The sequence below is a fragment of the Lepisosteus oculatus genome, chromosome 23 (assembly GCF_040954835.1).
Source record: "Lepisosteus oculatus isolate fLepOcu1 chromosome 23, fLepOcu1.hap2, whole genome shotgun sequence".
Lineage (NCBI taxonomy): Eukaryota > Metazoa > Chordata > Actinopteri > Semionotiformes > Lepisosteidae > Lepisosteus > Lepisosteus oculatus.
In genome coordinates, this window is record NC_090718.1 from 11,520,559 (window position 1) to 11,547,186 (window position 26,628).

Consider the following 26,628-nt stretch of genomic DNA (forward strand, 5'->3'; position numbering starts at 1 on the left):
CTGCTCCTTGCAGTGTGAATAAACCCAGGCCTTCCTTCATTCCCAATCCCACAGACATTCCAGGGTAATCTCATCTGATCAGGACAGGATGTGATGGGTTAAGGGGAATAATCACAGCCCCAGATTTCCCTGCATGGCATAAAACAAAGTGAAAAGCTTTCAAGGGTAACTACCTTGAAGTAGATCGTCAGAGGTTTATCACTGTGTCCGCCGAAAGCTCTGTAGAAAAGTAGAGACACTACTCTGAGTAACAGACATTCCTTGCTTAGCTGATCCCTGCAGATTTGAACCTCTGTACATCACATGACTGTGTGGTTTGGTTATATTCTCTTAATTCAGCTTTCAGTACACTGTGGAAGACTACGGACTCTACCTGCAGAGTGTGAACGGATTGCAGGCCAACACATCCAGTCACACCTACTGGGAGCTGCTGAAGGCTCCGAACAAGCCTCTCACTGAGGGTAAGAGAATCAACTCCCCAAGTACTGAGGCTTCATCCATCCTTACCAACATGCACACAAACAGTGGAATATCTGGAACATCCAGGAGGACCCTGGAGAGTCTCCACTTTGAACAACACCATACACATCCTACAGTACATGCACATCAGAGCACCAGCTCCAACAACCTTTTTTTATTTCATCAGCTCCTACAAATGAGCTTTTAATCAACATAGTTTCACCCAGTACTGTGACTTTATCAGTATTATACAAACAAACCATCTGTACACTTGTAATGCTAGCTTAAAACATTTTAAAAGATAGAATGTCATTTAACACTTGCTTTTCATCTGCTTAGAGGTTTAGGTGGGTAGACGCCTATTTTATATGCGTAATGAATGCTAAAGGATTTGTTCCTATACTGCTATCTCTGGTTTGGTCTGCGGGAATAGGCTGCTATGTTGTACAAAATAATGACCACATTATTCTGAGGTTCACCTCGTACTAACTCCAGGAAAACCCAGAGGGATGCAATACCAGAACTGGCCACAAGAAGCTTTCTCTCATCCTTCTGATGGCTGCTGCACGTGTAGGATTCTCATGACAGTGCCTGTCACGACTTAAAAAACACCCTTGAAATAAATCGATTAAATGCATTGCAAAGTTTGGACTTTATTCTTCTTCTAAACATCTGACAGAAAACATTCACAGCCAGGCAAATTTAAAAAGAGGATCCGTAACAGGGAGACAACTGTGACAAAACACTAAGCACACTATTTAAGCAGATGCAGACCCATCTACCTGGTAGTATGGTTTTGGATAATGGAGGGTCTGATGTAAAAGGAAGTTGATATTGATACCAAGTGAGTGGAAGTATTGTGAAACAAGTAGAAAAAGGGAGTGCTCACTACAGTATAATATAGGAGGGCTGCCTACTGTATATATAACCAAGACATTAAGAGGTAATGGAGAAGGGTTTGAATACAGAAAAGGCTTGTTTATGGTCAGTAATAACATCTAACCACATGCCATCAAAGAAAGCATTTGGCAGGATAGCAAAACAATCTACAGCTGCACCTTTGTTAAGGAATCAAGACCAGATTTGAACACCAAACACAGCAATATTTTTCAACCCTGCTACCCCAGTCCATCACAGGAGACTGATGCAGAAAACAGACACATTTTAGTTCTCCCATGGAGGTACAAATAATGTCTTCTATCCCCTATTAAACATGCAGATATCCAGAGCTTGGAGAAGAAAAAAAAGCAGCGTCCCACACTGTCCCATGTCTTTACGACATCCCCTGAAGCCCCCAGTAACGGAACGGGATGAGTCAGTCTTAGGCGGTGCTGGGAAGGGTGCGTCAGTCTTGTAGGGCGAAGGACATCGGACCGACTTAGCCAACCCCCCACCACTCGCTGAGAAATACCGAGTAATAATGCGATTAGGACCTGAGCTCCTCACACTGCTCGTCTGGAGCAGACGGAGGCAACAGGCGGGCTGAAAGCAGATCCCTAATCCGGTCGAGATCGGACAGACAAGGCTCCGCTCTCTTCCCTCCCTGGCACGCCAAACCTTCTGCTTCCCAGTCACTTTGGGGCTTCCAGGAGACATGCTTTCATGTCGTGTTCCACTTCCGAGGAGTGCTGTGCAAAGACGAAACCCCTCCCCGCTATTCTGTCAGACGAGGTCTTTACATTTCAGCAGCAAACCTGCAAACGTGGTTTCGGAAGATGCCGCAGTCCTGCGTGAGTCCAGAGCTGTTGACAATCCAGGGGGGTGTTCAGCAAGGTCCAGGACACGTGTCAAGAGTTTTTTTTGTTTTGCTCCCGCGTCTCCCCCCTGCAGTGCCACAGTGTGATCTCAACTCTATCTCTGCGCGCGGCTCCGGTCTCTCCTCACTCGAGCAGAGACGAGCGGGCCTGCAAGCTGGTCCTGGCTGCTAAAAAACCACCCAAAAAAAACCCTCTGCTCTTAAAGAGGGGCAACGTGAACCCGAGCCGCTGGAGGAAACTGGTGTCTAGCGAGGAAGCCCTGGTCGATCCAACTGTCCGCTGTCGTGCTTGATGAGGGTGAAGGTTCTCTGCAATTCCGTCATTAAAAGACACTCTTCCTGGAGGAAGGAGTGAGGCTCTTGTCTTAACCAGACAAAGCTAGGGGAGAGAAAGACAGTGTTGATTTTTGCAGAAAACAAAGGGGGGTGGGGGAGACAGCTTCTGCCTGATGGTAGTTCATTACATCAATGGCTTTAAGACGGAAGCTTGACATGAGCCCATGTGAATTCAAACTACTGTACAACAGATAAACTCCAGGTACCTACAACAAAGGTCTCCTTTCTTATATATCCGCCATACCGACAAAATGAGGCAGCTTTGTGGTTAAGACCAGGAGTAAATCAGATTTTTCTGATCAAACATCGCTGTGTGGGAAAAGATTAATGTGGTATACCGAGGTGAAAGGCAGCATGAAATGACAGGTAAACCATGGAAGAACACAGGAAGGTAACCAGACGGACCCTAGAAAGCCATGGAGAGCAAACCAATCGGATCATAAAATTAATACCACTTAATGCCATGACGTGCAAGTTTACACAGTTGTTTTCCAACCATAACGTCTTTCTCCAAGCAAGGGGCGCGAGGCAGAATACACCCTAGATGGGTTAGCAGTCTGGCACAGGACACACACACACACCAAGGCCAGTTTTCCCAGAAGCCAATTAACCCACCAGTATGTCTCTCGGTTGTGGGAGTAAACTGGAGCACCCACAGAAACGCGGGGAGAACATGCAAACTCCACACAGACAGCACCCCGGGTCCAGGGCTGAACCCAGGTCCGCAGCACTGGGAGGCAGCCATGCCCACGACCGCGCCCCCTCCCAGTTCTATGGGTCAAGGGTAATGGCTCCGGCTGCCTCAGATGTCTGTGCAACGCGGAAGCCGGGGCGCGAGCCGTCTGGGTCCGGGGCAGGCGGGGTCTGGCTGGCTCACCACAGGGCGTGAAGCAGTCGCACTCGCAGTAGTCGCAGCGCACGAACCAGCGCTTCCAGCCCGACTGCTTGGTGACGCAGTTGTCGATCTTGACGCAGCCGTGGTGGAGCGGGCCGAGGTGCGTCTTGGCCGAGCAGGTGGAGGAGCAGCTGCCGTCGATGTCCTTCTCGTTGATCTCCAGCCGCCCCCGGAGACAGACCCCTGCGGGAAGAGGGAGCAGAATGGCCACAGTGCCAAAAGGGGGGCCGGGGGGGGGGGGGGGGGGAGAGCGAGAGGATGGGGTAACAGGCTTGTGGGTGTCTGAAAGAAAGGCCAGGGCACAGGGACACCTTGAAAGTACATATCCTGCTGTGTTGGGCCATGTCTGTTTAATAACAATGTTTTAATAAAAGTCAAACCCCGACTTTCCCATATTGAAAAACGTTTTTCTAGCTGCAAACGTTAGAATGTAGGTTTATGAACGTGACCTACTGGTAGAGCTGCTGGCGAGTTATCTCTGTGTTGAAAAGAAAAAACAAACAGTTAGGCTAGACAAGCATGAATTTCGAAGCTCAGGAGGTAGAAACAGTGCGGTCACCATGGCGACCGTGCGCTAGGCCTCTGCGAGCAGTGGGCCCAGTTGTTGCCACTCACGCATGCAAGCTGGCTTGGGGGTCCACTTCCCGTCCGACTGGCAGGCGCGGGCAGGGTCTCCGACCAGCAGGAACCCGGGCCGGCAGGCGTACCTCACCACGGAACCCACCCACCAGTCGTTCCCGAACACCAGCGCGTTGAAGTCGGCGTCGGGTTTCCCACAGTTCACTGGGGGGTGGGGAGTGCAAGTATAGCAGTCACAAGAACACAACAGCCTCTTCTCCGTTCTTCCTAATATATTGTTTCGATGAACTGCTTTATCATGGAACTACAAAACAAAAAAAACCTTTACAGGAGCCTCCTTGCAATAGATCACAGCAAAAGTACAAGTCTGATTTAAAGTACAGTGAACTGGTCAAGAGGTTTTTAGAAAACGACTCAATTGTCAGCCTCCTGTGAAAAGTCATAAATAACACACACACACACGATGAATTCATCTATTTACCTCACTGAACCTTAAAGCACTACTAAGCACTGGGACCTTGGCAAGAACACATACAGTTGCAACTCTACTGCAGGAGTGAATTCTACATGACAGGTGAAGCACTGCAGGGTTGGGGTGAGGATGAGGGTCAGTGCGTCACTCTTTTACCTCGGCACAGGGACTTGGACCCCAGCCAGCAGCAGCTGCCGTCCCCGCAGCGGTCTCTCTTCAGCTCCTTGTGCTTCCCCCGGCAGCCCCCCAGGCACAGGGGGGCTGTGCCCGACCAGTAGGTGTCGGGCTCCAACAGCGCCAGGCCTGCAGATCGCAGAGCAGGGCGTCAACATGGACGGCGGAGCTCACCAGTCCGTACAGGGCAGCCAGCAGGGCGCCTTTCCAGAATAGAGAGATGAATCACAATAGTTTTGCACTAAAACGGATCACCGAAATGAGAAAACCTCCGGGTTTTCAGCTCTAAAAATCACATACTTTTTTTAATCCCAAAAACAAGAGGCTCCTGCCTTACCGCTGCTCCCTTCCTCCTCCTCCTCTGCCTCCTGCGCTGGCACCTGTACGAACACCCCCGGAAAGGACCCCAGCAGCAGCAGGAGTGGCCCCATCCTCATGGCGAATGTCCGTCGGGCTGCGGTTTCAGTTCATCGTTGGCTGCCAATCTAACAGCAGAGCCTTCTTTAATCGTTCCCCTCTCCCTTACTTGACTCATTAACTTCCGTTCTCACCTTGAGCCACAAGATCACAAAGAGCAGGCACCACTTGTGATTCACCATTGACTTGCCAACCAATCTTCTCTGAACTAGGTCCCCTCTGTGGATGTATTCACCCAAACATAAACAGGCAAAGGAAATGATGACTGAAACTGAGACTTTACCTCTCTCCCAGCTCCTTCATATTAATCGGAAGATCGTCATTTGGTGCTAGCAAGCAATCTTGAGCTAAACATATGCCAAGGAAGCTGGCATTTCTTATGATCCTTCACTTTCCAACTGCAGAGACACGAATATACTGACAAATAAACACAGGCTTTGTTTCCATCTCCCTTTAAGTGTGTCCCAATCCCAAGCTCGTGCAGAGGCTCTCCCGTTTAAACCACCAAGTTCCCACCCGACACAAGTCCCTGGTTAACAGACAGCAAGTCATGTGCTTGGTGCCCTAAGCCCCTGAGTAATCCTTTAAATGCAGATAAACAGCAGAAATCGCCTGGGGAGAGGGTAGAAGAGGAAGGCAGGGAAAATCAACTGGATGAAACCAGACCTATTCCAAGCTGTAAAACCTGGTTTCATTAGATATCATGTCACACAAGCAAACGAACGACTCAGACCCAGCCTTTCCTGTGTGCTTAAACAGTGCGGAGCCCAGACAAACCACAGCTGATCCTCACTGTGCCCACAAATGGAAAGATTAAGCACATTCAGCCCTTTGCCTCATTGGGCTCATGGAACAATTTGAAAAGACAATGGTTTTTCCGCTGAGACGCGATTTCTTTTCCCAGGATAATGTGGGTTTGTTGACCAGGTGGGTCCACTAAGCAGATTAGTTTATGTTGGTATTAAAGGGTCCTGCTGTCCTGGTTGGGGGTGAATACCAGAGGAGAGTACACCATGCAGGCTATAAACTTTGACATGTTAACAAAACCGGTCCATTCCAGGATATTTGCTCAATATTTGTTCTAAAACACTTACACTGCACTTGAAGCGCATCTGCTTCATATTTTAACCCGCTTAATTTAATCTAATCAGGGATTATAATTCCTTCTCAGTCAGGCAGGTTGTGGTGAACCATGAAGTCGATTATTCCTCAGCCTAAACACTACAGTAAATATAATGAGCTCCACCCAAAGTGTTGGGCCTTAAAAAGACAAGAAGGGAGAGCTTTCCTTTACAGTATGAACCTAGTTTCCTAAAAATCAGAATGAACCGAGTTCAAGTTAAAATGACCTTGTTGATTTTGCTTTTCTTAGGATTTAACTGACAACAAATACCCTGAGAACTCATTAAAGATCACGCTGCAAATATATGAAAACCAGAAAAATAAAATACAGGCACGAGAAAGGAAAACAAAAAACCCAGGGATACACTGACCAATTTTATATATAGTAATACTGCGTTGCAAAACAACATTTTACATTGCAAAGAAAAGAAAACAGAAGCTCCTGGCCCAGGTGTCATGTGTAGCTCAACCACTGCTCACTTGCGGGGCTCTCCGAGGATCAGAGCTGCTGTTTTTACAGGTCCGCTTCTCCTGCTGGCTGCAGCTCGTTCACTGTCCACCCGCCCCTCGACTTACAAACACCCGCCTAGAGCGCACTGCGACGCCCGTTTGGTGCAGCTGCAAAGAGAATTTGTGCTACAACAACAGCACGTCCATCACAGCCAAATGGAAGACACTATACCCTCAGAGCGAGACCTCCCCCGCCACATGTCCTCAATGCATCTGTGTGCTTAGACAGTGGAGACATTACTCTTGCCTACTGTATTAGGGCAAACAGGACAAACAAGCACTAACAATAGTGTTCTTACAGTACTTTGACAATTCAGTGCTGTTAGGATAAAAATAATACTGGACGACTGTCTAGGCCACTGGAAAGAATCAGAAAGCTGTGCATGAAAACTAATAGGAATTGCATTTTTGGTTTACAAATTTGCACCTTCATGTCCGAGGAACGGACTATGTTAATAAGTCAAGACATGGGTATAAGACCATTAAAACTAAAGGAATCACTGCCCACCCATAATCCACTCTAAACCTCTTGGGGAAGCACACTGAAGCATTTTAGCAATCCTTGACCCAGACAGAAGAAATCTCCATCTTTTCAGCAACCTGACTACCACTGCATACTGAATCCAGCCAGTGACCTGGCTTTATTAGTACTCGTGATAGGGTACAGTGCTGCAGCACAATAGTGCCCTCTAATGGTTCGCAGGATGTCAGGCAGTCTGGAATGCAAGCCATAGTGCAGATCATTGGGTTTTCCATTAGTGCAAAACTCAAATAGAAATTTCATAGGAAATTTACAAGAGACTGTCAGAAAGACAACAATTAATATGTATTCAGGTTAATAAGATGTCTTTTTGAATTAAAAACCAAGGGTAATATAACCTATACAAATTTCATCTTAAGCTTTTCACATTTCTAAACTCATGTGGCATAAAATATATTTTTTTTCCCCAAAACACTAATGCCATGCAAAAATAAATCAGTAAGGAAACTCCATGAAAATGCAGCTGTTTCACCCACCACTAATCAGGATTCACAGGGATGCAGAGTACGAAGGACACAGCTGCCTTAGTGTGTAGCCGCTGTTAAACTGCCATGCAGACTTCAAGTTCAATGACAATGTGCAGGTTTATGTCAAAAGAGACATAAAAAAAATATATCATTCTCCTTCCCTGAAGAAGCACAGGCAGTACAGTAGAAAGCACATTAAAAAAAATTGTTCACATAAACACAGCAACTTCCAAAGTCCAAAACTCCTTCTATTCAACAGGAACATCATTCTACACCAGTGTATGGCCAGTGGTATAATGGCAGTTGTCATTGTTCTATATTTACTGGGCCGATGCCAACTTACATTTGTCATCATTTATACAGCTGGGTATGTTCCTGGAGCAATCTGGGTGAAGGATCTCGCTCAAGGATACAACAGCAGTGTCTCACCTGGGATTTGAACCCACCACCTTGAGTCCTAACTGTTCAACACTGCAACACCACTTCCCTAACTACTTCCACTAACAGTAACTCATTCAATGGATTTTTCAGAAGGATGGATTTAATGGATAGTTGCTTAATACTCCAAATCGCTTTTATCAAAAAACGTTCTTTGGGGCTTCCCGAGGGGCTGGTCCCAGGTCAGGTTGGGCTCTACGATCGCGGGGTTACGACCTGGGACGTGTCACTAGGTGGTACCTACCGGGATCAGCCGAGTGTCAAAGCCATGGGTGGGATTACTCAGCTTTTGGTGACACTGCCCCCTGTGGCCACCAGGGAGCTTGCAGGCATGCAGAGCCATCAGTCAAGTGATGATTCCCCAGTAGGGGACTGTACTGAGCAGCCTGCAAGGTGTTAAGACAAGTGACTTGCATGAGGCTGGGAGGGGTCTGCCTACACTTTCCCCCCTGTGTGCGGTCACAGGGTCCTCAGCTGTGAGACATGAGCAGGGCTGCTTTGGTCCCAGTGACACTGTCTGGAGACCAAGACTAACTCTACCAGCCAACACAGGGGCTGATTGTCAGAGTACCAACAAGTGGTCCCGAGCAATATGGTACCGATATGGACACACATCCTACTCACCCTTGTGTGTCAGGATGTTCACATTCAAGACCTTAATTTAAAAAAAAAAAACAGCTTTATATAACTGAAAAAAAAAATCAAAATTAACATCCAGTCCAAGTAAAAAGTAAAAAAAATAAAATAAAAAGCTCATAACTCATACAACTTACAAGAAAACCCAGAACAAGCATGCAGCTTCACTTTAAAACAATGCACTTCTGCATCGTCCTGTATATTCCTTGCCTGAAAATGTGCCCCCAGCATCACTGAAAGGCGAATCTCTTCCTGGAAAGCCCACAAACGAAAGCGAATAAACCGGCCAGAGACATGGCCTGTGCATCACGGCGGACAAGCGAGATGCCTCCTGTTCTCCCCCCCCGTCCCCGTCTTGTCCGAGTCCGGTGGGAGCGCCCACGGCGCAGCGCGTGACGGCTCCTCTCCGTGCCGGAGGTTTGACGCGAAGCCTGTTCCCCCCCCGGGCCCGCTACACCACCTCCATGCCCAGATGCTGCGCCGTGTCCTGCAGCTGCAGCATGACGCTGCCCCCGTCCTCCTCGCCCCGTCGCCCCGCCCCCTCCGTCTCGGGGGCCTGCGAGGGGCTGCTGCTGCTGGTCAGCACGTAATAGACCGTTTCACTCTCGCCCATCTCGTTGGTCCTGTTCTCCACCCGGATGACGGTACTCAACGCCTCCCCCTGTGCCCCTCCGTCATCCGGTCTTCCTCCTGCTCCGTTCTCCAGCACCATCCCTCTCGCACCTGCCACCTTCACCCCCGGCGCTTCCCCGCCCTCAGATCCCTTGTTGGACCCATCCGGGGCGCCGGCATCCCCCGGTTCCGGCCCCAGCTCCAGGCAGTCCGCGCGCGCGCCCTCCCCCGCCGCCAGCCTCTCCTTCATCAGCTGCTCGGTCAGCTCCACGCTCTCGTAGCGGATCAGCTGCAGGCGCATGAAGCCGTCCTCATGCTCCTTGTACCTGAGACAAAAGGAGGGGCGGAACGCTTAAACCTGAACGTTTGTTGTTGTTTTTTTTACTCAAATCTCACGATCTGGCCCACCTAGATTCGAAAAACACCTCCTTGTTTGTTATTTTTTTGCCGCTGCGTATTCAAGGAGCTCACCGTCCTCCAGAGCTGCTCTCAAAAGAATCTGGAAGAACAATTATTTCTTTCAGCTCGAACGGACGATAGTGTACGGGTGCTTTGCCATCTACAGTATATGCCTGCACTGGTGCTTGAGCCCTGATGCACTTGACGTTTGTGTCTGTCACAAGAATGTGCACACAACCTTGTAAACCCAGGACTTTTTCCCAAGTCCCTCAGAGGAAATGGAACTCAAATTTGCGTGTCTTAGTACAGGCAGCTAATATCCTGGACTGCACCTTTTTATTACTTTTTGCTGAACGGAGGCATCTCTCACCCTTGCACGTATACCCGTGTCTGCTTTGCGCGTCTCTTGCATTTCGGCGGTGTGCTGTGACCGTACCTGAATCTGGGATGCCCCGACGGCCATTTGAACTGGTGTTTCTTCCGGAGGTGGGAGGTGAGGTTGTTCCCCCTGGTGAAACACTTCTCACACACGTGGCACTTGTACCGCGGCGTCAGATCTCCCTGCGGGGACAGGAGTTCAGACACAGCCTGCAAACCTGCCTGGGCTTCCGTTTGTGAAATATGACAGGACTGAGCCTTGCCCATTCATCCCCTAACCCACCCCCCCCCAGAACAGATTCACGTCCAGGACCAACAGCAGCAACCAGTAAATCCAATACTTGATTGCAACTTTCTAGCAGGTGCTGTAAAGAAAGATACAGGAGCAGGAAGCCACTAAAAGCGAAACGGTCCAGGGTCACGGGTTCGGGTGGAGAGGATGGGTTCGGGTTCGGGTTCTCATTCGTTCTCACCTCATGCACTCTCCGGTAGTGCGACTTGATGGAGTGCAGAGAGCGCGTGGCGAAGCTGCAGTCCAGAAACTCGCAGCGGTAGGCCGGATCGCTACTGTGGGTGTCCAGGTGCCTCCGCAGGTCGATCAGGTTCTTACAGCTGCAGGGCACAAACGCAGGGCATGGGGTTCAGGGCGTAAGACTGCCCTGCTGCGGAGCAGCTGAAGCCATTTCAGGTTAGGGTTTGGCTTATCTCCCGTCACGCCCGACAGCGAAAAACTGAAGCGGATGAAACCGCTTTGCAAAGAGAGGCTGTCTTCACAGGAACTTGACCAATATACAAACTGTAGGTAACATTTACCTTAAGCAACACACGCAACATACAACATACTACATATTGCAGAAACACACAGCAACGCTATTAACAGACTACCAGGGCTAGCACCTGCAGGAAACAAACAAAAACCCACATGTATATACCTCAAACACAAAACATAAGCCCACGCACCCTGTGCTGTTAAGACAGCAAACTTGTATACGGAAAGCAATTTGCAGAGCACCCAGGAAACACCATGGTGAAGTAATGCTGACAGAAAGATTTGTTACATTCAAAACTCAAGATGGTCTCAAGACTTCTTTCTAAGAATGATAGCAACAATTCAGTTCCTCCAAACAGATGCTTTTAACTGACCGAAGCCTGAATTGTCCACCCCGGGTTGCCCAGAGAGGGGGACAGCTCCCCCTACCTGTACTCGCAGTACTCGCAGCTGTAGGGCTTCTCGTTGCTGTGCCTGAACTTGATGTGGTTTCTGAGGGAAGAGGGGGACGGGCAGGTCATCTCACACAAGGGACACTTGTAATGGTTCACTGGCAGGACGAGAAGGGACAATCAGACAATGGACATTATGCTGTAACAGAAGTTCAAGTAGGTGGCTGCGTCAGCATGCGTAGGCTGCAAAGGAACAACTAAAGGTTTATTCCAGGCTGAAAAGAAAAGAATCACAACGTTTCAACTGTGGAGCCTTCTTCAGGTGTTCCATTATTCTGTAGTGTCAGGCATGTTTGCATGACTCATGAAAAAGAAAAACTGTAAAAACAAGGAATAAGCAGCGATCATGACTGATCAGGGAGCTTTTCACTTTTCACTTGGGGGCGAGTTAGTGGAGCGTCTCTTTGTGACCAATTCATTCTTCCAGGGGTTGGAATCGTGAAGGGTAACAATTTCGTTAACAATTCTCTTAACATGTGCTTTTTGTACAAGGCAAAGCTTAATGCACGAAAGTGCACTGTCCCCTTAATTGAACACCCTAAATGACCACAAAGGCGCAGACAAGTGTTCTTACACCAGAGATATTATGCACTGGTCTAGCAGATTTTCTCCCACTTCAAACATGATAATAATTTAAGAGATAACTTGGTGTAATTAAAGCTTGACTGGACCAGACATTTCCATTCCATATGGATCTTTTGGCTCTTGCCCCAAGGTAAAAAACATATTCTGAGAAAACAGAGCCTAACTGTTGAGTGACTAACAGACCAATATCCTGCTTGGCGTTGCTCTGTGCGAGAATGGAACAGCGTGTTCAGGTACAAGACCAGGGCCGAAAACAAACAAAAGCTGGCAAATACGACACAGATACACACCGTGGTTCCTCATGTGGTCCCGAAGGAGCCTCTCTGTGGCAAAGCGCTTGGAGCAGTGAGAGCACTGAAACCGCTGTCCTGGAGACCACAGAGAAAGCAAGGAGCGTAATAAGGTGATGAATGGAGAATTGGGGAAGGAGAAAGACACAGAAAAAAAGGGGATAAACAGTGAGAAAAAGTGCAAGGATCTTCAGCAATCAAGACAAAGAACACCAGAGTTCTCCTACAGAACTCTGAATACGGACATCGATTGCCCAAAAGCAACAAATATTTATATACGTGATACAAGAAACAAGTCAACTGAATATAATCAGGAATAAGGTTCAAATTTGATCATTTAAAACAAGATGAGCTGTGTCTCAGAATTAACCTTTTATTTTACAATTTACTGAAAGATCGACTGCATTGGGTTCAGACAATCCACATCAGACAACCGCCAACCCCACCCCTCCACATTGCTTGTTCAGCACTCCCCATCTCCCCCCCGCGGTCCCTTCCCCTTCGCTCACCCTCGATGGTGGTCTGCCGGCGGATGTGGTCGAAGAACTTGGTGTTGTTGGCGAACATGCCCCCGCAGGTGGGGCAGGCCACCACCTTCTCCTGGGTGTGGCTGCGCAGATGCTCTCGCAGTTTGAACCGGCCCTTGAAGGTCGCCTCGCACTCTGGGAGGACAGACAGACCACCATCAGGCGCGCAGGCCGGGGCCCAGTGGAGACGCCCCCACCTCCGCAAGCAAAGAGAGAAAAGCAGAGAGACTGAGCGCCAGCGAACGCACAGGAAAGCCTCAGGGAATCTCACCCTCACCTTTCCACCCACAGCGCAGCACAGGCTCCTCCTTGCTGGTGGACTTGAGCTCCATACACAGGCCGTGCATTTCCACATGGCGGTAGAACCATTCCGGGTTCTCAAAGGAGGCCTGCTAGAGAAAAGTAAAAACAGTTCGTATGATTCACGCTGTGGGCAGCCTCACTTAACTCTGTACGGCAGGGTCTCAAAATCTGCGAGGGTTCAGTGCAGAGAACATTAGCTAACAGCCACGTTCACATATAAAAGTTACCAAGTCCACTCCTATACTGCCACATTATGTACTACAAGATATAGTTTGTAAGATTAAAAGACATAAGGTACCCTTCCATATACAGTACTGGCTTTAAGTTAAAGTAGCTCGGATGAACTAAAGCAAACAACAGTAATCACAAAATTATAGTAATCCACTAACATAAGCAACATGAATCCCTCCTCTGCATTCAGTGGATGCCTGCGCTTTCTCTCTCGGCCCGTGTCAAGAAAAGGGCAATAAAACTATCAGTGAGCTTGTCATCTCCAGCCTGTCATTCCCCGCGCTGCATACAAGACCTCGTCGGCCAGACCGAATCGTGAGCTAGCGAATTTGCAAATGTTAAATTTGCAGGTGCCGAGACCCTACCATACGATCCCTCTTCTCTCATGCTGCAGGCCAAGTCCCACCATCCCACAATCTGCTAGGCTGCACACACTGTACTCCTCCCCCCTCCCACAGCCCCTTAGTCCCTGCTCCCCCAATCCCTCGGGACAGAGGGATACATCCCACCTCCCCTCCTCACCTCACAGTGCTCCCACTGGCACAGGAATTTATCCAGGATCTCGGGGACGATGTTGCGGTTCTGCAGGTCCAGGGTGCAAGTGCCCAGGTCGGGCTGGCTCTTCAGGATGCTCTGGCCCCACTGCTTCAGCTTGGTGTGGTAGCAGTGGAAATAGATGTGCCTCACCAGCTCCGTGGGGTTTTCCAGCGAGCAGAACCCACAGTCCCGCCACAGACAGCTGCGCTCCTCTGGAACAGGAACACCAGCAAACACGCCCCGCGTGGGACTGTGAAACTCTCTACCGAGCATTGAAACCCCAGCTCCACTGGAACTGTTTTCCTTTCACCTGCACACTCCGGCGAGAGATCAGCCTTATTTTAGTGAATTCTATATCCAGCTCTCATCAATTTAGATTTCATAAAACATTCACTATTTTAACTCTGCATTACAAGCCTTTTATTCAGACATCAAGTGCGCAACAGACAAAACTGTAAAAATACAGTTAACCGGTTAAACGCAAATGTTAAAACCTATGGAAGCTTTTTAGCACCACAAGAGAAAAATATACTAGTTTAAACGCAAAATTGTTTCTCATTTTAAAGCAATGTTATCTCATTTAAATGCATTTTTTCCCCCCGTGGCACCAACAAGCTTCTGTAAAAAATCTTCTTCAAATCTAGATGCTGCTGTGAGATTTACAATCTTCTCCACTGATGGCAGAGTTGTCCCACATCTCTCCGAATTACAATGCCTTTACAGATCACCCAGTAAAAGAAGCACCTGGTATGAGACACTCCCCCTTCCCAATCCCAAAATCTCACCCAGCATCTCGCTCTCCTCGGCCTCCAGCTGCAGAGATTCCAGATGTTCCCCCACATGCTGACAGAATTCCTCCATCCTGGTGAAAGTGGCCTGGCACGGTCCCCACTCACAGCCCAACTGCACCTCTTCCCTCCTCGCACGCTTTCCAGGAGCCATCACATCTGGGCCCTGGGAAGAGCAGAACCACCAGCCCATCAGAACCGAGCTCTGCCGGCAGAGGGTCGCACGCAGCTCTTAATCGTGGTGCCCATATACGTTCACTAAAACATTAGAAACTTTCCACGACGATGTCAGATTAAGTTAATTGCACATTACTTTGCAGTTTTAAGTTGTTTATATGCTATACTTCAGCACTTTAAACATTAGTCGTCCGGATTAAGCGCATATATTTTTTAAAATATATATATATACAGTATTTCTTTTCCAATAGACGAAAAGAACAAGTCTTTTAATAACTTCCAACAAACCCTCACTTAAAATAGATATCGACGGGAAAGTATATTTCCCTGCTGTATTCATTTGTATTGGAAAGTCACACAATTCACGAGTTTTTGGGATTAGGGGTGAAAATGATTAAAATCCCACATTACACGGTTGGTTCCACACCAGAGACCGCCTGATTTTGTCAAATGCAGCACGATTTCTTAATAAGGAAGTGACGAGCCGTACTGTATTGATGTTTTACGGAAAAATAAACAATAATATTTCTACATTCTACATACTATTTTAGGCATGCTTTCCTAAAATTTCGATGCTTAATGCAAATGCATCCAAACCCTGATATACGCGATTCTAAACTACTGTACAACATCGCATTATGGGCAGATTTATCAAATATTGTTAGCTGCAGAAAACCTGATTTGAAAAACCGGTTCTTTCCTTACGGCATGAATGACTCATTTCAACACGGCGATATGCACGTTTGCATTCAACAATCGAGAAACCCCTCTCTTAATGCTAATAAACATTATTTTATACAACAGAAGGAAGTTTAACTTTTAAATCGTGTCAGACCCTCGCCAGAGTTATAAGTAACTCAATATTATCGTGAGGGCATTTAGGTACAACGGAAAGCACTTTTGACCACTATGCAATCTCTAAGAAAAACGTTTACGTGATATAAAATCACATAATTGAAAAGGGAAAGCCAAACTAAATATCAGATGCTAAAAAAACAACATTTCCAGTTCCTACCTCCACCTCACTTCAAGTGTCCACCCCCTTCTCCCGCACAATTCAACATTGACCGACTCCCACTTTCAGCTGTAACCAATCGTGTTTGAAAGCTTATCGTAACTGGCAAACGCCCTGTCCAATGGGAAGGTGCATTTAACTGCTGCTGTAGCTAATTGGATAAACCGGATACATGCTCAGGACCAATAGAAGTCTTAGGAAGGAAAACAGTACGTCTGCTAGATTTTCCCCCCGAGAAACTAGGGTCAATGAATGTGATTGAATGAGGTTCCCAACAGCTTTATTATTATTATTATTATTATTATTATTATTTGAATTAACATCATTAGTTGAAGAACATATTCAAGAAAATGGGGGTTGTACTGTGTGTGTTGTCCCACACATGAAGTCATGAATTGGGCGAGAAATATCGGGATTGATGAAATCTTTTCACGAAAAAACTAATACGCGCTAGCAAGTGGTTAACTTGTGCAATGCACTGCCTTTCCAAGCGTACCGAGCACGGGTTTCAGGAGAATCTTTCAAATGGAAACCCTCACGGGCAACATATGCCTGCTTATTAGTCTGCCAAGAGAAACTGGAAAGTGCATCAACAGTGAAAAGCAATAGAATGACAACTAACTTGGTCATTTAAAACGTTACAATATGGACAAGTGTTAAAAAAATCTTCAAACTGATAAGATAATTGTATTGACAAAATTGAAAATATGCACTGATGTTACTTAAATGGTTTCAGATATGTTGAAAAGCCAGTTTCACACTGTACTATATTCTGCTCCTTTGCCTGGGTTCTACCAGGTTTCACGGGTTATCTTAGTGAGTAAAACCTACAAACGGTGCTAATACAGATCATCTCTTAGTTTCAGCTGATTTGAAGAAGGCCATTAAGATTCCAGGGTGGAATGAAAAGCAGAAGACATGTTTCCCCTCCAGGACAAGGAGTGCATTTCAGCACTGTAGGGGTCTGGTTTTTAGTGTGCCTGAACTACATGCAGTACAGTTAATGCTCCATGTGACCACTTTATTCTAGGTTGGTGATCTGTTGGTAGTCAGGGAAATGCATATATTACTCAGGAAGACTTTTTAACTGCAAAAGTGATATTCTGGCATTTGAGAAGTGGCTGGATACGATTTTCAGATTACTTCACTGCAAACAATCAGGTCTGCACAGTGGATCTTTTGCTTGTAAGCTTTCCTGCGATACAGCTGCCAGAGCCAACCAGTTCATAATGCCTGTGAAGTCTGGCTTTCTGGAATGGTTTACACCTTGGGACCTTAAACTATTTAGGAGGTGGGAGGTGCCGAAAGCCTGCAGTTCCCTTATCCTGTAAAACCTGGAGGCTCCTGGATTGCCAGTTAGATAATTGTTCTGCTGCTTGTACTTGTAATGATCTAATGAAACAAACTGGATCAATAGAACACTTTTCACAGGTCTGCAGCTGTTGATAACTGCTTGATTCAGGTCCTTGATGATGATGATGACGATGATAATAATTGCTTACACTTATATCTGTTTCTTACTTACAGTCATTCAATGGGGTCAAATGGACTGCATATTCATATTCAGTGTTGTTTGCGACTCAGGACGGCGCAATGCTCAGTAAGATGTTGGAGACTCATGATTGTAAATGTTTAGACAGAAGCCTGTATTCCAAGGATGTCCAACACCTGGTCCTGGATGGTCACTATGCTTAGGTTTTCTGGATCTCTTTAAAGAAGCAGCACCTACAGTATAAAGCTGAAAGAAGCTGTTAAATTGGGCGGCCTTACTAAGAAACTAGCTGATTGAGCACTTTAAGACCTGAGCTGGAGTGAACACCAGCAGATCCTGAACCTCCGGGATCAGGATAGAACAGACCTGCAACAGTCACTGGGCTGGTGAAGCTGCAGTCAATTCTACACGTAGAAGTGGCCCAGATCCTCAAGGGTTAACTGGAAGGGATACTTACAGTAGCACAGAAACCATACATCATGGGGGCGAAGCATTTCATTAATTTCTTCATGAGCTAAATATTCAAGGTGGAAAAGGTCAAAAACACAAACCACTTTAAGGTGATTTGATGATGCCTTCGTTATTTCTAACATCTGTAATGTTTTTTGTTTACATACCACAGCGTTGTCGATTTGTGGCAGAGCAGGAGAAGGCCAGTGCAGCTATAGGTTTTAATTCCAGCATCTCTCACCTATGTACAGCCCCTGATTATTGACTTAACTGGACTAATGCCAAGGCGTCTCCCAGTCCAACAGGTCACGCCTAAGTGTGTTAGAGAGCCAGCGGCCACACAGACCCTCCAGGAGCTGCACTGGTCTAACAGAAGAGATGAATGCCCCAGGTCTGACCGCTTTTCTGTATATCTTAAAAAGATACAAACTGGAATCCAGTTGTAAAAACTTTAAGATCTGGGCTGGCAATGCATCGACATTAGCAAAGGACACAGAAGATGAAGACAACATACTCAAAGCATATAAATAAGGTGATGAATGTGCAGAGCACATTAGAAAAATACTTTAATCCAAAATTAGTATGATACATTTTCTAAACTCATAATTTTATGGCATGTCGAGTTTGAAAATCTGTGTATACATGCTGGATGGTTCCCATAACTAACATTTTCTGTTTTTATCCCTAGTTGTGGCCACCCATCTGGATACGAGATGGAAAAGGGCTGTTAGTAGGCCACGCCGTCATGTTTTCACCCAGGCGTGTGACTGACTCAGTCTCTTATTCCTGGACTGCTGGGGGCTCATCTTGGACGACAGCAGTCAACAGAGACAGACCTGGGACGAAGATGGCACAGACCCAAGTGTAGGGTGGGGGGTCTAGATTAAGCCAGACAAAAACAAAACCCTTCAGGACTCACTTTTATTCCAGCGGTTTGATAGGCAGGTTTCTGACTTCCTTCTTTAAGCTGCAGGCGCCAAAGTCCAAATCATCTCATGACATCTAAGTTCAGCTATGAGCAAATTGACTTGCGAGGACAGAGAGCAGCTAAGAACATTGCAACGACGTCAGAAACGTACACCACACTAACACCCGATCAGGAACAAAGATACAAGGAGTAAATAAAAAATCAAACAAACATAAACAACATTCAGGATTTTCACAGTAGTAGACAGTTACGTTTTTCAAACAAAAAAAAAAAGACAAATGTGGATTTTTCTCTTCCCAACCCTTTCCCAGGGGTCCCTCTGTGTGGCGTCTAGACGTCGTAGAAGAGGCGCACCAGGTGGTAGCGGATCCCGAAGGCCACGGCGCTCCCCAACACCTGCATGGGTCAGAGGTCATCCAGAGGTCAGGGGTCAGAATGACCAATTGGGGGAATCACGCTTCCTCATTAAGACTGGGCTAACACACTTTAGAGGCGAATATGGGGGCAATTAGTATTTAAACCGGGGTGATGAACTCGGATCGTTAGGGGCTGCAGGTTTTAATTGGAATCTCTTAATCAGCAACTGGTTAAAGCTGGGAGCAACAGTTATTGTGAAAAATTAAGCACTCAAATCAAGTTATATATATGTGGATTCTAATTTAAACAGTGAGGAGGCCTAAAAACAGGTGTTACAGATGATAAGATTTAGCTGTTTTACTTTTAACTTCACCGTTAGGTAGCCCTGGGAAAAACATACCATCTGAGGCAGCTGCTTACTTATTTAAATCCACAGTTTTTTCCTATCATCACCTTAATGCCACCTCTGGCGTGCTGGCTCAAGCACTGTATTAATTATAAAGCTTGCAGGCTTCCGTCAGAGAACCCCTAATGACATAAATGCCCAGAGTTTGAAAGGGATTGTAATCAGGCTACCCAAAATGTCCGTAAATGTGTATACTGTAGAAAAAAAAATATGGGGTTAATATTAAGGAGTGAGGAAGATGCATTTAACTTACAAGTAGGAAGACAGCTGAATGAAAGGAAGGTTAAATAGGACACAATCAGAGAGAGGAACCTTGAATGAGTGACACTGTCCCCAGCCCCTAGGTCACCTGTATGAGCAGCATGATGACAGTGAGCGTCCTCTCATGCAGGGGGCCCAGCACCTTGATCACCAGGTTGATGAGAGTCATGTTGTTACACTCAATGAACTCGTCCTCCCCATCCCCACCTCTTTGCACCTCCACCAGCCACACCACCTCCGCTCCCTGCAGGACAGAAAAGGGAAACTGCTGGAGACTAGGAAACAAGGTACACGCTACAGAAGGTCTGGAGAACTGCTAGGCCTTGGGGGGCCCTCGTGAAACGATGGGCCCTCAGTCCCCAGGGCTAACGAGTGTCCGCACATGATCTCCCTGCTTCATGAATGCTTTTGCGGCACTTCCCCAAAATACCCTTATTAAAATCCATCGTTTTCAATTTTATGCGGTCCTCATTAAGAAACCGCTCCTTTGCTTCCGACTAGAAAAGCTCTTAATTGGCAATTTATTTATGGTGAAGAGACGCAGTTGGGTACGCTTGTGTGTGGTTCATAATGAGCGGTTTTTCCTCCTGCCGAAGTGGATTCAGTTATGTTTCAGCTGCCACCCCTAAAACCTAACTCAAGAAATGGCAGAAATAGGGTTGATGCATGTTATACACCAATACACAATGTACCTTGTAAAAACCTTTCAAGAGCTGAAAAATACTTTCAAAGCACACATAAACCACAAAAAAATATATACTTAAGCCCATTTGCCTGCAATAAGAACACAGCTGGAGGAGAAACTATAAGAGACAATGTCCTCCCAGCAATAGGATTGAGAACCACTGGGCTAGAGCCGGGAAACAAAGACATCCAAGGCCAAGACGCTGAAGCTTTAAAAAAAATTATACCCTCCCCAAGGATATTCAGTCAGAACACGTTTAATTATATAAGTGGTACATCTGCAATATCCATGTTAAATCCAATACCCTGAAAAAAGTACAAGGCTGTGGCTATTTAAAATACACATGTATGGCTTAGTTAAGCCCTTTAGAAAAATCAGTAAATAGAGTACTTTCATCCCAATTAATTACATAACTTCATGTAACTATATAAAATATCCAGGGGAGTAACAGAGCACACACTGTCCTACTCTGTCACAACATGGCTGCAGATCACAGTGTTTCAAATTAATAATAATAATAATAATAAAAATAATAATTTCTGGACACTCCACTCAAAGCGGTTTACAGCTAATGGAGGCTCCCCACCCCCACCACCAGTGTGCAGCCCCACCTGGATGATGTGACGGCAGCCATAGTGCGCCAGTACACTCACCACACACCAGCTCTCAGTGGGGAGGAGAACAGAGGGATGAAGCCAATTCATAGATGGGGATTATTAGGAGGCCACGAGTGATAAGTGCAAATGGGAAATTTGGCCAGGAAACTGGGGTTACACCCCTACTCTTTTTGAGAAACACCCTGGGATTTTTAATGAACACAGAGAGTCAGAGTCTAAAATTGTTCATTCTTCCACAGTACACATCCTAGATGCAGCTGCTGAAGAGAACTAAGATCTCAAACTCACAAGACATTAACAGAGATACGTTTCAGATAGATTTTGATCAATACGCATGAGAGACATACCTTCAGAATCAGTTCTCCTAGCCTGGACAGGTCCTTGCTTTTAAACTTGGAATAGCTCATTTCTAGCTTCCCAGTGACAGGATTCAGCCTTGACGTGACAGGAAGTGAAAAGGACAAAGTACAAGAGATGAGGTGTGAGCTTCTGTGAACTGTTTCGCTGTCATCTTCCTTTCGTTTAACAACGCCCACTTGTGGCGTGCTGCTTTACCTGGGCAGGCGGTGTCGAGGACAGGGCACCACGTGGAAGAGCTGGGGCAGGGAGTACAGGAAGTTGAGAACCTGGGGGATGAAGAACAGCAGCATGGTTTTGCTGAAGTGGCCCAGGATCCCCACCACAGCAAAGGTCATCCCCGCAAAGTAACAGAAGGTATCTCCCACGAAGGCAGAGGATGGGTACCTGGAGCAAACCATGCAGAGGAAAGGGGGGGGGAGGAAACAATATTGAAGTAAATTTATTTCTAAGCAGTGCTCTTTAAGCCTGAGCACCCCAGCCCGCTACTAAAGAAAAACTGTCGACTTCGACTTAAAAGAACTCACGCTGCCTGTCTATTGTTCTCTAATGTCTAGCGGAATGGAATTCTAGAATTCCAGCTCTGGCTGCACTCAAGCCTTTTTTATGGTTCACCCAGAAAGCCTGAATGCAAGAATTTAGACCAGGAGTAATATCCCTAGTTGCATTTTCAGCAAGCAGATAACTCCTGATTTTAAGAGAGGGAAGACCAGAACAATGGTAATTGTAAAAATTGTGAATTTAATTTGCATGTACCGGCATATCTAGGTATCAAGCTGAGAGGTAGAGACACATAAACAGCATAGTCACAGTGTGCTTCATACAAGAATCTTATCAACCTCAATTTATGGTAGTTGTCCCGACTTTTTGATTCATTTTAAAGTGTTCATTCAATAGCTTTTTTAATTAAATGTTTGGAAAAACCTAATCTGTTTCTCAACTTGCTAGGTTTTGCATTTAAATGTGCTTTCACGGCCTTCTCGTTTCACTCTTGGTCTTGTGCGGTTCTGTTTGGAGAAAAAAACTGTTCCGCTTGTGTTTCACATTCCAGTGCTTAAGGTGAATAAGCAGGGCCTCACCAGTTGTGGTACAAGAGAGCCAGCGTGGTGAAGAAGAAAGGGATCATGAAGTAAAGGGAGAAAACATGGTCGTCTTTGTAGTCCCCTGTAAGAGACAGCAGCAAACGGTTGATTCATTACAGGTCAGATCGAGAAGGTGAATGTGGGAGATGAGTGGATAAGCAAATTCTTAATTCTTTTACATTTCCCAGTGGAATACATACTGCATAGTAGATCATTTAAACTGGGAAAAAAATGATGTGATCTATAATTATAATGGCAATAAAAATTCAAGAGGGTGTACAGAATGAGCAAAATTTCTTTGTCTGTGGCTTTAAGAGTCTCGGATGGCTCCTTCAGCCCCTCACCGTTCAGCTCCAGCAGGTTGAAGAGGATGATGGAGCCAGAGATGAACAGGGCTTGGCCAGACTCAATGCCATTGATCCCTGCCAGAATATTGATGGCGTTGGTACAGAACACGGCCAGCATGCCCATGTACACATAGTAGAGGATACCTGCAACAATCAGAAACCTTTAATTTAACCAGATGAGCCAACTGAGAATAAATGAGCATTTCCTATGACAATATAGAATATATAGAATATAGAATGTTAGCCCCATTTATATAGCAGCATATAGGATTTATATATTTACCAGAGCAATCTGAAGAAAGGGTCCTGCTCAATGAACACTGAACAACACTGAACATCCCACCTGGGATTTGAACCCACAGCCTTCCAGTTACAGATCCAGACACCTAAGCACTACTCTATTGTAAGCAAGGCGAACTCACCCAGGTCCAGGTGCAGGCCCAGCAGGCTGCGGAAGGGCTTGGGCACCACGATGACGGTGTTCCCAAAGTTGGTGAAGTAGACCATGAGCAGGGGCAGGGAGGCCATGGTGGGCAGGAGCAGCTTGTGGCGCCAGCGCAGGTTGAGCACGTCGTCGGCGAAGCCCAGGAAGATCATGCAGCAGATCGCCAGGAGCGCGCCGATCAGCTGCACAAACTGAGGGGAGAGAAAGCTCACTCCAGTTCACTTGTGCTCTGGCCCAGCGTTCCTGCAGACCTGACATACCACTCACTCCAGTTCACTCGTGCTCCGGCCCAGCGTTCCTGCGGACCTGACCAGCACTGGCTCTTGCACCAGCTTAAGCCTTAATTTACCCACATGGGGCGCGTTCTTGACGATAAAGTGCCACCAAGCAAAATACAGTACAGAGGGCATTACAATCCAGGGCAGGTGTAAACCCAACGTACATTAAAATAACTAAACTCAAATGCACTTTTTAAAAAAACACCGGAACACTAGATACAATGTTTTTGTTTTGTGGATATGGACGTTTTTTCAAATTAAGACAAAGTCTCCAGATTTCAATCGTGTCTTGTTGAGCGTGGTCTGTGGCCCCTCTCACCTCATTATGAGGGAAGCGCTGACACTGCTCCTCCACAAAGCAGCTGAGGAAGGGCACCGGGATGAAGCAGAAGAGGATGATGAGGAACACCGTGCCACTGATCACTCCCTGAGACTCGGGGCTGGGGAAGACAAACCGCCAGGCGGCCATATTCTGATTTAATGGGAACATTTTTCGTGCTGAGAACCACAACGGCACTAGAGCAAATCATCAGACAGTGTCACTGGGCCGTCACCAAGTTTAAAAATCATAACATGAAGCTCCCGAGCCACATTTGCATAAGCTCAATTCTTAGTCTTTTCATTTTTTAAGCCTTTAAACAAAGTTGAAGAGTATGGGGGGGGGGGGATTATGTTGTTAGGAAGGTTCCGGTACACAAAGCAGAAGGTAACAAATACCCCTGGCAGAGAAAGTCTCTGCTAAAAAGAAAAACATAATTCAGTGGATGTAAAAAGTCCAGACTCAAGTAGAAATGCAAGGAAATGCCAAAATAGATTAAATTGAAATCGTCAGAGTGCGGATTTCAGCCCCTCTACCAGTGATTAGCAACGTGACTCGTGGTTCTGGTGTCATGTGAAGTTGATTCCCCTGGAATCTCAAAGCATGTGCTTAAATGCATTACTTAGCATCTGCTACAGTAAAACGACGACATCTAATTCAGCTAACCGTGCTACTGGACCAGGAGCGATATTACTGTAATACTTCTAATACTTGCATCAAAGACTGCTTTAGTTTAATGGGAGTAACAGCAACGCACTCACATCTCCTTCTTGGTGGTCTTGTTCAGGTCCACGCCGTACAGCCTGGCCGAGATGAAATGTTCCCTGAAAGCGGGGATCAGTTTTAAGGTAGCATAGAACCCCACAGCCGACATGCAGATGTTGATGAGGAGAGGGAAGGCGGGTAGGGGTGACATTTTTGCAGAACACGTCGGCTGATCTTTATAAACACTGATATTAGGCTCCAGGCGAAACCGTCAAAAACAGAAAGCTAACGCAAAACGGAATTGTCTTTTTTTTTCACTCCTAGGTGTCCTACGTCTGCTGTTAGCAAGGCTCATCTGAACTTGTACAAATGTTGTCCGTTATCTAGCGGCTGACATCGTGTTAGTCTGCGTTACGTAGCCCTAGGGGCGTCCAACTTTGAACTAGTTTTAGCTACCACGTATCTTAATCTAGCCCACGTAGACAGTTTTCTGTCATTTATTCCTAAAGACTGAAGGTCATTTGACACCATTTATAAAGCTTTTTCTAAATGTACATGTTACAATTTACAACCGTCCACTTATATTTCCATGTTGTGCATTTTTTCATTCAGTCCACTTTTTCTCCGGATACTTATTCCCACATTGACGAGAGCTCCTGTCGTGACCCTCTTCCAAATTCATACGCAGCTCATCCAAAAATCATAAAAAAGTGATGACAAGCGCTAGCATTAATGGCATGATCGAGTGTCATTCAGACAGACGGGAGAAATTATTCCACAGTAAATTGCAACTTGACAGCTAATACAAAGGTTCTCGATCTCCGCCCTTGTTCCTAGTCGAGCCCTGGGACCGCTTCCCTAGTTACACGTCTACTTCCGATAATATTTTTGCTTTCATTAAAAAGCTGTATGGTTGTTCCAAACCGTTATTTTAACGCATGATATATGGAAAAGAGGCTATATCGCTGCCATGTTTGTTTGGACTCTCACATTCTGCTTAAAATCTTGTAATTCCCATGAAAACGTCGCATTGCCCTCGCCGGACACATTTGGTGGTTGCACCGTGAAGGAAGTCGTTGTGTTGTCCTGTCACTCTGCTGGCACCTGCTGTTCTACGGCGAGAAATACTGCAGTTTTTGAATTACGCGTTAGGAAGTGCGAAAAAACTGCTTTCTGACCATTTTTGAAGTCTTTGTCGATAAAGAAATTGTAATATGTGGTCTTCTTTGTGATTTACATCAGGAGCTGCATTAAATTTGCTATTAGATATTAGAGGCATTAGATATTGCCTTTACTTTTTTTTGTTAATTCTGCGAAAGACATTTCTAATGTGTAGCATCCCCCCATTTTCCATGTAGGGGAACTGTGCAGCAACACACCCTACTTTTTAACGATGTAAAGAAAAGAATGTAAAGAATGTAAAGAAAACAAATCGGCACACATCAAGTTTCATGTTATGCTTGAGCACAGTTTTCTCTGGCTTCTGTGCCTTTTGCCAGTCAGGAAGCGAGGAAATGAACGTCGTGGAAATCTACCGAGTCAGAGAGCAAATCTTGTTAAAGGAGAACCCATTTCTCTTGTCATTGATCCGTATACAGTTAGCTAAATTAACCCCTTCCAAGTATATTGTACCATTTATTGAACAGCCTGCACACATTGTTTTCTTAAGCCTCGGTACCTTGTTCATTATTTTAGAAGATACCAATTTGAACTGCTGAAATTATCGACTTAATGAGAAGCAGATTTGCTTGTACAGTGTAGACTGTTAATCGCATTGACCTTGACTCGTTATAGACAGTTTTGAATATATTAACTACAAGGCCAATTATGCGCTATGTCTCTGGGGTTAACTGAAATGGGGGGTGAATTGAGATAATTCCTTTCTCATAAAGTACTACACATTTTCATTATGTTTTTTTTTAATAACCTGGACCAGCGGGCTCCATAACTCGTAGCTGTTGCTAGAAGACGCCCGAAAGGTGCTTCCAGAATTGAAAGTGCACTGAAAATGTTTGATGCCAAGACCTAAATTGC

General features: G+C 46.0%; 3 protein-coding genes across 5 annotated transcripts; all 3 read right to left on the bottom strand.

The window, feature by feature from the left end:
- Positions 1-1,092: 1,092 nt before the first annotated feature.
- Positions 1,093-6,480, bottom strand: LOC107075655 (complement receptor type 1). The gene is made up of 5 exons (XM_015337580.2): positions 5,009-6,480; positions 4,654-4,800; positions 4,062-4,229; positions 3,429-3,629; positions 1,093-2,594 (listed from the first exon to the last, which is right to left on the bottom strand). Exons 1-5 carry the CDS (start codon positions 5,106-5,108, stop codon positions 2,581-2,583), a joined length of 630 nt encoding a protein of 209 aa, XP_015193066.1. The 5' UTR covers positions 5,109-6,480; the 3' UTR covers positions 1,093-2,580.
- A 92-nt stretch (positions 6,481-6,572) lies between these two features.
- hinfp (histone H4 transcription factor) lies at positions 6,573-15,923 on the bottom strand. Of its 3 annotated transcripts, none has more exons than XM_006642253.3 (10): positions 15,866-15,923; positions 14,671-14,839; positions 13,871-14,097; positions 13,092-13,203; positions 12,797-12,949; positions 12,288-12,365; positions 11,390-11,510; positions 10,665-10,803; positions 10,250-10,374; positions 6,573-9,740 (listed from the first exon to the last, which is right to left on the bottom strand). In XM_006642253.3, the coding sequence occupies exons 2-10, from the start codon at positions 14,825-14,827 to the stop codon at positions 9,254-9,256; spliced, it is 1,599 nt and encodes a 532-aa protein (XP_006642316.1). In that variant the 5' UTR covers positions 14,828-14,839; positions 15,866-15,923; the 3' UTR covers positions 6,573-9,253. The 3 variants fall into 3 exon arrangements, with proteins under 3 accessions (XP_006642316.1, XP_015193064.1, XP_015193065.1); XM_015337578.2 differs by having other exon boundaries at positions 13,092-13,206; XM_015337579.2 differs by lacking the exon at positions 15,866-15,923 and adding an exon at positions 15,556-15,847 and having other exon boundaries at positions 13,092-13,206.
- A 2,412-nt stretch (positions 15,924-18,335) lies between these two features.
- Positions 18,336-25,691, bottom strand: dpagt1 (dolichyl-phosphate (UDP-N-acetylglucosamine) N-acetylglucosaminephosphotransferase 1 (GlcNAc-1-P transferase)). The gene is made up of 9 exons (XM_015337323.2): positions 24,651-25,691; positions 23,890-24,010; positions 23,270-23,483; positions 22,845-22,991; positions 22,498-22,582; positions 21,617-21,805; positions 21,409-21,496; positions 19,848-20,003; positions 18,336-19,131 (listed from the first exon to the last, which is right to left on the bottom strand). Exons 1-9 carry the CDS (start codon positions 24,803-24,805, stop codon positions 19,066-19,068), a joined length of 1,221 nt encoding a protein of 406 aa, XP_015192809.1. The 5' UTR covers positions 24,806-25,691; the 3' UTR covers positions 18,336-19,065.
- Between the last annotated feature and the right edge of the window lie 937 nt (positions 25,692-26,628).

Coding starts and splice junctions, on each gene's coding strand:
- hinfp (XM_015337578.2), bottom strand. CDS start 14,827: ATGGCTCCTGGAAAGCGTGCGAGGAGGGAAGAGGTGCAGTTGGGCTGT. Junction 10,804..11,389: donor TGCGAGTACTGCGAGTACAG/GTAGGGGGAGCT, acceptor TGTGCCCTGCAG/CTGTAAGAACCTGATCGACC. Junction 10,375..10,664: donor ACTACCGGAGAGTGCATGAG/GTGAGAACGAAT, acceptor CTGTCCCCGCAG/GGAGATCTGACGCCGCGGTA.
- dpagt1 (XM_015337323.2), bottom strand. CDS start 24,805: ATGTCACCCCTACCCGCCTTCCCTCTCCTCATCAACATCTGCATGTCG. Junction 23,484..23,889: donor AGCGCTTCCCTCATAATGAG/GTGAGAGGGGCC, acceptor CTCTCCCCTCAG/TTTGTGCAGCTGATCGGCGC. Junction 19,132..19,847: donor TCATCATGCTGCTCATACAG/GTGACCTAGGGG, acceptor TGACCCATGCAG/GTGTTGGGGAGCGCCGTGGC.
- LOC107075655 (XM_015337580.2), bottom strand. CDS start 5,108: ATGAGGATGGGGCCACTCCTGCTGCTGCTGGGGTCCTTTCCGGGGGTG. Junction 4,801..5,008: donor GGAGGAGGAAGGGAGCAGCG/GTAAGGCAGGAG, acceptor TGCGATCTGCAG/GCCTGGCGCTGTTGGAGCCC. Junction 4,230..4,653: donor GTCCAAGTCCCTGTGCCGAG/GTAAAAGAGTGA, acceptor CCCACCCCCCAG/TGAACTGTGGGAAACCCGAC.